Source organism: Jatropha curcas, chromosome 9 (assembly GCF_041381405.1).
Source record: "Jatropha curcas cultivar XTBG-Jc1 chromosome 9, XTBG_Jcur_1.0, whole genome shotgun sequence".
Lineage (NCBI taxonomy): Eukaryota > Viridiplantae > Streptophyta > Magnoliopsida > Malpighiales > Euphorbiaceae > Jatropha > Jatropha curcas.
This window is the reverse complement of record NC_143159.1, coordinates 5560760-5573049: the sequence shown is the minus strand read 5'-3', so window position 1 is coordinate 5573049 and position 12290 is coordinate 5560760. Positions and strand designations below refer to the sequence as shown.

Sequence of the window (12290 nt, the reverse complement as noted above, 5' to 3'; positions counted from 1 at the left end):
TAAAATATTGTAATTAATTAAAATACTAAAATATTTAACTCATTAGACCATAAAAATATTTATAATAATAAAAATTTTGTAACTTAAATTTTTTATTGTCAAATATGAGAAAAAAATATAAAAAATAATAAATTATGAAAGTTGCTGGTGATCATGGTGATAGCCAATTGTGGTGATTAGTGGTGAATGATGACTAGTGGTATTGATTATCGATGACTAATAAATTAAAAATATGTGTTTATAATGTTATAATAAGTTTGTCAATGTTTGAAAAAATGTTTTCCTCTCTTAAAAAATGGGAAATCAATTTTTCTTTAATCAAGAAAATATTTTCTATTGGCTTATTATTTTTCTGAACCCTCCAAACGATGAAAAATTATAAAAAATATTTTTCTGCAAGTTATTTTATAGAAATAAATGAAGTCCAAACTACATTGGTAAAATTGAATGACAATAGTCAAGCATCTAAGGGCATTATGGAACTTTTTGTTATATATTTTTACAAAATTTAGAGTATTGATTAACTTTCTTGTCCAAATGCCATAACAAAAAAGGGACATATTCAGGAACAGAGAGAGTAATATAGTTATAGATGGTAATATTTTGACTACTTGATTTTTTTGTATTAGATACAATATTATTATTTAATCGTTCATGTACTATTGAATTTTATTATTTCAACTCTCATTTAAATTGTAAAATAATATTTCTTTTATCCCATTTTATTTGCTTGTTATTTTTTGTTCGGATGTCTCAAAATGTTTGCAAGATTTCTAAATTTGTACTCCTATATACAAGTAATTATTTTTTCTATAATAATTTTTATGATTTTCATTAAAAGAAAAACTTTTATTAATATCTTAATGAATTAAGGGTAAAAAAAAAACAAAATGATTTTTATTGACTAAATTCTTAATATACGTATTTTATCAAACTATATAAATAAAATGGAAGGAGGTAATAATACTTTTTTAATTAAAAGATTAACTAGTTTAAACGGAATTAAATTTTATGGACTAATGACATATTCAGGAACAGAGAGAGTAATATAGTTATAGATGGTAATATTTTGACTACTTGATTTTTTTGTATTAGATACAATATTATTATTTAATCGTTCATGTACTATTGAATTTTATTATTTCAACTCTCATTTAAATTGTAAAATAATATTTCTTTTATCCCATTTTATTTGCTTGTTATTTTTTGTTCGGATGTCTCAAAATGTTTGCAAGATTTCTAAATTTGTACTCCTATATACAAGCAATTATTTTTTCTATAATAATTTTTATGATTTTCATTAAAAGAAAAACTTTTATTAATATCTTAATGAATTAAGGGTAAAAAAAATAAAATGATTTTTATTGACTAAATTCTTAATATACGTATTTTATCAAACTATATAAATAAAATGGAAGGAGGTAATAATACTTTTTTAATTAAAAGATTAACTAGTTTAAACGGAATTAAATTTTATGGACTAATTAATATGTTTTATCAAATAATAGAGATGAAATATTAATTATGGTCAAATTTAAAAAACTAAATAATTGTTTTCCTAAATTATTCTTTTTTCCAATTCCCATTAAATAATATTCAAACTGCGGGAAAAGTACTAAAAAAAAAAACCGAAAGCTGCATCTTGACCTAACAATTTGTCAATATTGGCTTTAGTCCATGTTCCTTTTTAGTCGCAAGCTTTATAATTTTGACCGTTATGGAAACTATATGCAACTTTTATATATTCAAATTCACATTTCAACTAAGAGTTACATAAATCTCTTATTTAGAACCCAATTAATTTAACTTTCAATTTAAATAAAATCATAAGTAATTAGTAATTATACCCTCCTTAATTTTTACTTACAGAGAACAATAAATTTTTTATTTAAAACATCAAGTGTCCGAAATTTATTATTGTAATCATTCTGAATAAGCACTTGACATACTCATGAAATGAATAAAATACTTAGTATTTAAAAATACTACATATAGAGTTCGAACTTGAAACCTTTAATTATTGGAGAAAGACTCTTAATTGGTAAGTTTATAAATTGATAGAGTAATTTTTACTTACAAAGTAAAGAACTCAAATTTATTGATCAGAATTATTAATAATAATGAATTTATAATAAGACAAAAAAAAAAAAAAAGATATATAACTTTTATAAAATGTTGAATGAAAGAAGCAAGAAAAGAATATTAATTAGAGATTAGGTATAAAGTTGCAAAATTCGTACCACCTACGACCCAAAATTTTAAAGCAATCAGCCGACTAATAATAAATAATTAAATTTTAAGAGTAATATTCTGGTGGTTTTGAGACCATATGAAAGGGTACGTGGCCATCTCACTGCCATGCACTTTTTGTAGGGTCCACACCAAAAACCAAATCGTGGCAAACAGTGGTATTTGACCCTTTTGGCCTTTAATAGACATTTCCAACTCTGTTTGTTTCCTAGAAAATATGCTAAAGAAACCGGAAGTGAGTCATCAAGTTGAAGCACGAGATGCTTAATTATTTGCATGAAAAGATCACAAATTATTATATAATAATTGAGTAATTACTGAATATATGCTTGCGTGGCTTCATACAAATGCATATGTCATTACAACACATACATGCTTGGGTCAAATTTCAAATTTTTGACTGAATTATATATTTGCCTACTTTAAAAATGGAAAATTGAAAAGTGAAATTTATCACTAGTTTATAGTAGTACCTTTTATAAAAATAATTTGATTTATTATTCAACTATAAGGTTCTATTTTATGTGCATAAAGATTGAGTCTGTCGAGAACCAAAATTTAAAAGTTTCAGAGTTATTTTACAATGCTCGTCTGAAGATGTGGAATTCAGTTCCTATTTTTTTTTTTCCCTTTTTATAATGATTAATGCATTGGTTTGTTCTTGCCTTTTAAAAAAAAAAAGTTTTGTGGTTAAGTGATATGAAAGCCTAATAAAAATTCGTAAAATCCTATCATTTAAATTTCGTTGATGTTGAAATGAAAATATTATAAAATTTTTACGTGAGAATACAAATACATGAATTTAAAAGATTTTTCTGACTCTTTTGACGTATTTAGGTTTTGTAGTTGAAAATAACTAATCATTTATATATAAATCAATTGATGCTTACATTTTATAATTCAATACATATAACGTGACCTAATAAATAAAAGGAAAAAAATGGAAAAAGGAAAACAAGGTGCTACCATCTTCCTACGGTAAGGAATAGTGGTGTACAGAACATGACAGCATTATAACATTTGTTGGATGAAATTTTCAACATGACAAAAGATTTGAATGGGTTTAGGTCACATATTAACGACCATGACATGAGATTCTTAGGAATAAATATGTTTTGAGAGGTTGAAAAACATGCCACATATATATGGAAGTTAGACAAAGAAGAGGTTTTTTTCTTAAAACGAGAAAGGATCAATATTCCTTGGCCAGAAAGTTATTCCATTTTTGCTTGCAGGCCTGAAAATGAAAGGTTTAATTTCTCCTCTTTATAGTATATATTTATGTATTATTGGTCTTCCCTGTTAGCTTGCCTAACTCATGCTCTCTGTGTCACATGGGTACACAATAACTTACCTAGAGCTTGCTTCAAAGCATTAGCATCTTCATGGCATGGCCACCGGTTTTGACTATTCAGATTTCATTTAGGTCTCTTCATTTTTCAAAAAGTTGGTAAAGATGAAATGAACTAGAATAATTCATCCTTTTGATGCTTCCTATATAGGAATCAAACATGTGATTTAATTCTAACTATCTCTAGTTAATTTCAAACGCATCTCATGCTTATTCTTTCTTAATTAATTTTCCTAAGTATCTAATGTCCAAAAGATGGTAATAGAAATTCCAATGAAAATTTGTTTTTTCCAAATTGGCCATTCAGTAAAGAAAAAAGGCAGTGAGAACTTACACAACCAAATGACTAGGAAACTTCCATCATGTTTCTTCCTGTCTGAATCATTACCCTACAGACAAAATCATGCGTTAAAAGAAAGTTATAAAAGACAACTCTAATTGTCTGTGATTAATTAATTTTCCAATCAAGAAAAATCAAATCCCATTAATCTTTCATTTATATATATATATATATTCCTTATGCTTATGCAAGTAATATATTCAACAATGTCGACCCCGTGACTTTCATTCATCGATTTCCTTCTGAACCTTTTTGTATTTTACACAATCTTTGTCTATTTATTACCATTAATTAATCAAATCAGAGTATTAATTAATTAGTAAATCATTATCAGAATACAGAGATTTGTTCTGCCGACTTTGTGTAGAAAATGAAAAGCTATATATATATATATTCGCCATGCAGATGCATATCATAAGGGATTGTTTTAGATGCGTAATAATGACACAGAAGAGCAGAAGAGAACAGAAAGCTCTCATTCTCAGATGTCAAAAGTATATATGTATGACAGAAACTATAATTAATATATTATTAATTAGAGGAGACGCTGCTGGTTTTCATTAATAAAGGGTGTAGGTTAGGTTCATGTATACTGCTTGTTTTCACTTACATTTTCAAGGGGCGGTGTGAATTCTGAAGCTTCTACTATATGTATGTATAAATTATTATAAAAGAAAGTTGGTGACATAAATAAAGAGTCGTTGGAATTGAAGTTTGAACCCTTAATTTAATTAAGCAGTCCTTTTAATCGATCGACCAAGTACTGTAGTTCAAATTAGATCGGGACCGTCTTTGTTTATTAAGACGAGTGGTTGTACATTTACTCTTTTCTTTTAACTCGGTTGAAATATTTATGGTTAATACTAAAAAAATCTCAATTTCAATTTATTTATTTTTCATTAATTTGATTCTAACTGAATTTCAAATTTTTAACCTTGTAAATAATTACTTCAATATTAGTGAACTAAAGTTCATTTGTCACGTAAAATAATGTCTATGAAAGTGAAAGGTTGTTAAAGTAAAGATACATTTTGGTTTGATATGTAAATTTTTAAAATGATTTTTTAGTTTTAAACTGTTTGAGAATTGAAAAATAAAAATTAATATATCATCAATAATTTTGAGCTAAATACATTTTAAAACTGAGCTTGCTGATACCAAAGAGTTTTAATTTAGTTTTTCTTTTTAAGCCAATGTAATTAATTAAAAAAAAAAAAAAAGTTATGAATAGAGTGTAACCAAAATAAATGATTCATATAGTCAATTCTAATTAATTTAAAATTAAGGTTTAACAATTATTGTTGCAAGAAAAAATAGAAAACAAAAAGCCACTTGATTGATTTGGTGTGAAGCATTTATTCTATGTTGACGAAACCATATAATTTGACAATCTTCATTGACTGTTGAACCCTAAACCCTAACGTCCCCACCAATCTTTACCAAATGCAATGCCTGTTCCCACTGTGCTACCGGAATCTTTTGCTCATGTTCCTGCATAAAGGAATCTAAATTAATTTACCCACCCAATTGCATAAAAAAAAAAAAAAGAAAAAAAGTTTCAAATTTAATAAAAAAAAAGTAAAAGAAAAGGCAGACGAAAGTTCCATAAAATTTCCCCCTCAATATTGGCGTGCATTTTGCTCCTTGGTGCGACAATATGGTAATTATTCCTAAATGATTCTTAATTAATATTTAAAGTAGAAATAGAAGGAGTTTAATTTTTAAGAGGTCAATTACAATTGTGAATTTTATGCCGTACTCTTTTCCAAACGCCAATTGAGTTATGATTCTCTCTCGTAACGTGAAGATCAGAGTCGTGTTTATTTCTCTTGTAATTTTATTTTTTTAAATGTCCAAAATTTGAATTATGATTTTATGAACAAAATCTATCCGGTAGGGTTACAGATTAATTAATAGCAATTTGTTACATTGATTAGTAAATTAAAATTACTGTTATATTTTCTACTCATTATAATTATAATTGTCTTACTAATATGCCAAACGACTATAAACTAATTTATATGTCACATCAGGGAGTAATTTCATGTAATACACAACTTGCAATAAAAATTACTCCTACGTAGCAATATTTTTGCCATCTTTTAATAACAAAAATCCTTATTTTTAATTACAAACCTCAAAACAATCAAAAATATATATAGATAAACGAGGTGCTCCACCATTTTAATTATGTTGATATAGTGCTTGAAGGTGATGCTTGGACAAGTCTTTTTCAATTCACTTTCATTGACTGAAATCGATCTTTCTTTTAATCCTTTACTCAAAATATCCCATACGGCAAGCTCTAATCACTCTTCCAATGACAACTATGAAATAGACTCATACCATATTCCCATTATTATTATTATTATTACTACTTTTGATGTGATTTTCGTGCTTTCTACAATGATGTGATTTCACTTTTAGAACCGAACTTGATCAATTGTAAATGCAACAATTTAATTATGATTTCTCCTTAACATACCAATCAAGTAAGTAATTAGAAGCAGATTTATAAAATAAATAATTAATTAATGATGTTCATTTCGAAACTGAATTCCATAAAACTACATATAGAGTCTAGAATATGAAATTTGACTTATATCAAAAGAAGGAGTACATAGAATATAAATGTACCGAAATGGGTAGTGTTAGGAAGACTTGGCTAGATAATCAATTGGGAAGTTATGGTAGTTTTTAATTTGTTTTAGGATTTTTTTTAGTGGGTTAATTTCAACATCAGTGGAATTTTTTTTTAGGAAAAAAAAAAAAAAGAGAAAGAGAAATATTCTTTGAAGTGGGATCATAGTGGTCCCTAGCTTTCTCTCTTAGAAAAATTTTAACTGGTGTTTTGTGGCTAAAAAAGTACAGAGAGGCGGGAAAAGGTTGTATGTGGTTGTTTCGTCAGTTAGTGGCTGTGAAAACCAAGTTTATGTTTTTGTTTTTTTGAGGTAAAATGACTAGACCAAAAACACAATACCTTCTCTTCTCTACTTGTTGTTATTGTGTGTGTATAATGCGCGTGTGGTTTTTCACCTTTTTGAGGCCTTTATTAAGCCCCTCTCTGTTGCATCCTAACACCAAACCACCACTTCCCTTTCTTCTCTCTGTTTTCTCCTCTGCTTTCTCTTTCCTCTCTCTCTGTCTCTCTTTCTCTCTTTCTCTTTTCTTTTCTTAATTAATCTTCTCTATTATTTCTCAGGTATCCATCTCTCTGCATGTTACCTATTCAGTTCTGAAATTTGAGTTTCTTTCCTTTACTTTCTTGTTAATGTAATGTATTATTTGCAGAGCTTAATTTGTTGAGACAAAGGCAAAATGACGAACCAGAATGTGATAGCATCGGATGCTAAACCCAGTATTGATATAAGGATTAGGGTTTTATTCCCCAAATCTTTATTTTCAACAGTGGTATCGGAACCGGTATTGACAGCTTCTCCTCGACTTGTTAAGAAGATGGAAACTGCCGGAGGAGAAGCAGTAACTAAAACTAATAATGCTTATTGGGTTGATTCTATGAGAGACTCTTCGCCTACTCGTGTTAAATCTACTGCTTCTTCTTTATCTGAAACTGAAGAAAGAAAATCTTGGATGGTAAGTTTGCTTTTTCTTTTAAATATTGCTTTTTAATCTTAAAGTTTTCTTCTATATATGTATATATATATATATAGATAAAGACTGGTAATTTAACAAACTTGAAATGACGAATAACTGCAGATTAATCATCCATCGGCTTTAAGTATGTTTGAGCAAATATTGAATGCATCAAAGGGAAAGCAGATAGTGATGTTTCTTGATTATGATGGCACACTTTCACCCATTGTAGAAGACCCTGATCGAGCATTCATGACTAGTGAGGTTAGATTCAACTCTTTTTAAATTTTTTTTTTATTCTTTATTAATTATATCCTATACTAATTTCCTCCTATTCTAATTACTATTTCTTTATTTAGATGCGAGAGGCTGTTAGAGATGTTGCCAGATATTTTCCTACTGCAATAGTTACTGGAAGGTGCAGAGACAAGGTATGTAATTGACCCATCTGTTTATTTCTTTTTTTCTTGAAAGAAAATGAAAAAGGAAAAAAGAAATGGTGGTTTTCACTATATTTAATTTTTATTATGCAAATTTTGCAGGTCTACAGCTTTGTAAAATTGGCAGGGCTTTACTATGCTGGTAGCCATGGCATGGACATAAAGGGACCATCGTCTAAAAGTCGCAAATACAAAAAAAAAGTTAGTAGTAGTACAAGTACTTCTTCTTCTGCTTTATTAATACATGTTTTTCTTTCCCTTATTTTCCTTTTCCATTTTGATCAGTAATTAACTTATAAATATAAATTCTGTTCTAAAATTATTAATTTGGGATTTTTGCAGGACCATGAAGCTCTACTCTTTCAACCTGCTAGTAAATTTTTGCCCATGATTGATGAGGTTTGTTTCCTTTTATAATTAACTCTTGCCCATGTTTAAAAAAGATAGTTGCATGCATGTCAAAATACTAAATGTTTTTCTCATTTTTTTTAGGTGTATGAAGTTTTGATAGAGAAAACAAAAACTATTCCTGGAGCTAAAGTAGAAAATAACAAATTTTGCCTGTCCGTACACTTCAGATGTGTTGATGAAAAGGTAAAAGTTAAATCTATATATATATATATATTCTTTTTCTTTTTTTAAAAGACATTTTTGCTTGAATAGCTAATTAGATAATTAATATAAATACATAATTGGCTTATTATTTTCTTTGCAGATGTGGGATACATTAGCTGAACAAGTTAAATCAGTACTTAACGATTATCCCAAGCTTAGGTTAACTCAGGGGAGGAAGGTAATTAATTACTCATAAATGGAAAATTAGTTTATGCAATGCTTGGTTAATGCTCATAACTGAAAATGTGCCTAATTAATTAAAATTTCCTTTGTCTGAAATAACAGGTTTTAGAGATCCGACCAACAATTAAATGGGATAAGGGCAAAGCTCTTGAATTCTTGTTAGAAGCACTAGGTAATTAACCATCTTTTTCAATTTTATGTTAATTACTTCTTTAAAATGATTTCATATATAATATTGAACTAACAATATTTCTTATAAATTTTAGGATATGCTAATTCTAAAGATGTTTTACCGGTCTATATTGGCGATGATCGGAGTGATGAGGACGCATTCAAGGTATATTATGTTTCTTTTCTTTTTATTTATTAATAATATGATGAATTATCATTTTCATATTTTAGATCTTCCAAAATAATCTTTATTATGCATGATCAACAGGTTTTACGCAATAGAGATCAAGGACTTGGAATTCTTGTTTCTAAAGTTCCAAAGGAAACTAATGCCTCATATTCTTTGCAAGACCCAGCTGAGGCAAGAATTTAACATGACTTTGAGTTTATTATTAAAAATATTAAATTTTTTGTTTTGCATGGGCTTATGAAATTGTATAAATGTATGTATTCTTTCAGGTCAAAGAATTCCTAAGGCGTTTGGTAGAGTGGAAGCGGTCGTCTATGCTAGAATACAGAAGGGTATAAGTGAAAAAAGGATGAAATTAACCTCCACCCTATAATATTATTGTTGATCGAGGGTGCAACATGTAATTTTTCTTTGTTTGGAAATTGTAAATGAAAAACAAAAGAAATGGAATTCAAAGAATTCCATAATTTTGGAGAGGAATATATACCACTCTCTCTTTATCAATCTCTATTGATTTTCATATAACTAATCATTTTTTAGGATGTTTTTACTTCTTCACTCTTTCTCGCTTTTCACATAACTAACTATATCATTTACGATAATTTTTACTTTTTCACTTTAATGTGGATTTAGTAATGAAAAGAGTAGAATACAAAAAAATTATGTAGCTAGTATAGCTAGTTTACTTAATATCATTGGTTCAAATTTTCATAATTTTTTAAAAATAATTTTCAATGTATTAGAAAAGAATAAAATTTTTTCAAAAAATGTTTCAACTAGTAACTTATAGTTGAGAGGAAAATTGTAGGCACTATAGGCAATAATTAGAATAACATGGAAATAGTATAAACCGTACATACAACTAAAATTTTGAATATAAAAGGTATGGTGTTGAAAAGAACCTCATGTAACAACAAATTTTCTTTTACTTTTCATAAGAAACATGTGTTATTTGAAGTCATATATATGACTATTGGTATATATATATATAAAGTTCGATATTTCAATGATTGAAAACCCTAAATTTGAAGTTCTTTGTCTTGAGTTTAATGATAATAACAATAATTATAGCAATTTCTATAATGTATCTTTTGAGTATGATTTATAATCTCTTATTAATATTTGTATAATTTTAAATTTTTATTTTTGATTTATAAAAAGATTATTTAATTAAATTTAAAGAGATAATTATATATAGCAGTTACTGAATGTAACTTCCATTTTTGTTTAATAGTTTAGTTCCATAATTTGATGTTGCGAGTAATGCCAGTTCGTTGTAATGCGCTTTAAACACTTGACCATGTAATCTTTGCATAGAATGAGTCATCGAAAAACTCAAACTCAGGTGTTGATAATTAACTAACTCAGTAATGCACTCCTCAAGACAATTATATAAATAATCCAAACAAATGCAAAAATGCCTAGTACTCTTCAAATCTCTAAAATTATTAATCAGAGATGATGTCATCAACTTCGCATGGCCAATATCAGATGGCATGCTCTCGTCTCCTCGATCATTGCCTATTACACACTTCCTCGTGAAGTGTGTGAGCTATCTCCATATCTTGTGGATAAATATGAACCAACTGTTAATTTCTAACACAAATATATAAAATGTGTTTGAGATTTGTGTAGAGTACTATATATATTAATATGTGTTGTCCGTTTTCAATTCCTTTGACACCAAGAAATAGGCAAATGGAATTGTGGGCAGTCAAATACAGAAACGTGGAATTCTTGAAATTAGCGTCTCGCTTTCAGACCATGGCCACCCTGGTGTCCACACAGACACCAGCAGCTTTCTCTCTTTCTCTCTTTTAAATTTAAAGGTTAAAACTACAATAATAGAGAGAATCTTTATGCAACAGGTGTGAAAGATACCAAACTGACTCAGAAATAAGCCTAAAAGTACGACTACAATTAACATATACATACATAATGTTCTGAAAAGTAATTAAGTTTGATGTGTGCGTAGGTTTATTATTCAGTACAAACACCAACCAAACCTAGGAAACTGAGACCCTCTTTAACAATTCTAGCACCCGTTGTTTTTTTTGTATGCAAGTTGAATTAATATACTTATGGTAGCGAATCATTAGCTACTAAGTGGAGAGATATGCCCTTTTCTCTCTATTCCGATAACATGCATCAATAAATATTCACACTGCACTTACTTTTTTTTTTTTTTTTTTTTAGCCAAATGCACATATTTACCTCTCCAATTTACAGAGACTTATAATGATATTACACTTTCACATTTTATTAATAACTATATCTCTAAAAATGCAGGATAATAATAAAACTCTTGCAAAATCATTTCATTTTGGTGATGGATATAGTTATTAGTAAAACGTGAGAGTGTGAGATCTATTAGTGTAGAGTCATGATAGATTCCGCAAACTTGAGGTTGCCACAAGATAAATCACGTAAATTTCAGAAGCAAATTTATGCAATAGAACCCTTATTTTTAATAACTATGTATGTGTATGGCCGTATCACTTTTAGCTACACATATATAGGTAGCATGTGTGAATAATTAAGGCTATTATCAATTGAGGAGAGACCATAATTTGTACAAGGCCTTTGATGGAAGATATGTGAAACAATGGAATTAATGAGCAGGCTGTAAAAGATTGAAAAAAGAAAATAACAAATTTAGATGGGACCATATATAGCTATTTATGTCTTGTATTTTGTAAATTGAAATTGCATGTTCAAAACATTGCTTGATATGTTCACTTTGGACACATCACTCCATTATTGCACTTAGAATTTGACATAGGTATATCATCCAACTAGCTAGCCAGAACAGAAAGCTCATCCTCATCATCATCTTCCCATTATTGAGTAGAAATAATAGTTTTGAGGTAAATTATTAAGGTAAAAAACAAATTATCATTTTTTAGTTAAGTTAAGATCAAAATACTTCTTATCCAATAATATTGCAACTTCTTTTTTTTTTTTTTTTTGGTATGTTTCAACTCAAAAATTGTTATTATAAATATACTTTTGGTCCTATCCTCTTGTTATAATTAATATCAGTCTTTGCATCCAAAACAATATATTGAAGTAATAGTAGAAGACAGACTTGGACTTATTATAAGTTTGAAAGAGTTGGCATCCACATTGGGTACAAGGAACATATATCTTATATAT

The 12290-nt window shown here is 28.1% G+C and overlaps 1 protein-coding gene across 1 annotated transcript; it reads left to right on the top strand.

Moving 5' to 3' along the window:
- The first annotated feature begins 6989 nt into the window (after positions 1-6989).
- Positions 6990-9692, top strand: LOC105630590 (putative trehalose-phosphate phosphatase C). Its single transcript, XM_012212452.4, has 12 exons — positions 6990-7143; positions 7233-7535; positions 7659-7799; positions 7895-7966; positions 8078-8176; positions 8318-8374; positions 8468-8569; positions 8691-8768; positions 8876-8945; positions 9040-9110; positions 9213-9305; positions 9404-9692. The coding sequence occupies exons 2-12, from the start codon at positions 7260-7262 to the stop codon at positions 9470-9472; spliced, it is 1128 nt and encodes a 375-aa protein (XP_012067842.1). The 5' UTR covers positions 6990-7143; positions 7233-7259; the 3' UTR covers positions 9473-9692.
- The last annotated feature ends 2598 nt before the right edge of the window (positions 9693-12290 follow it).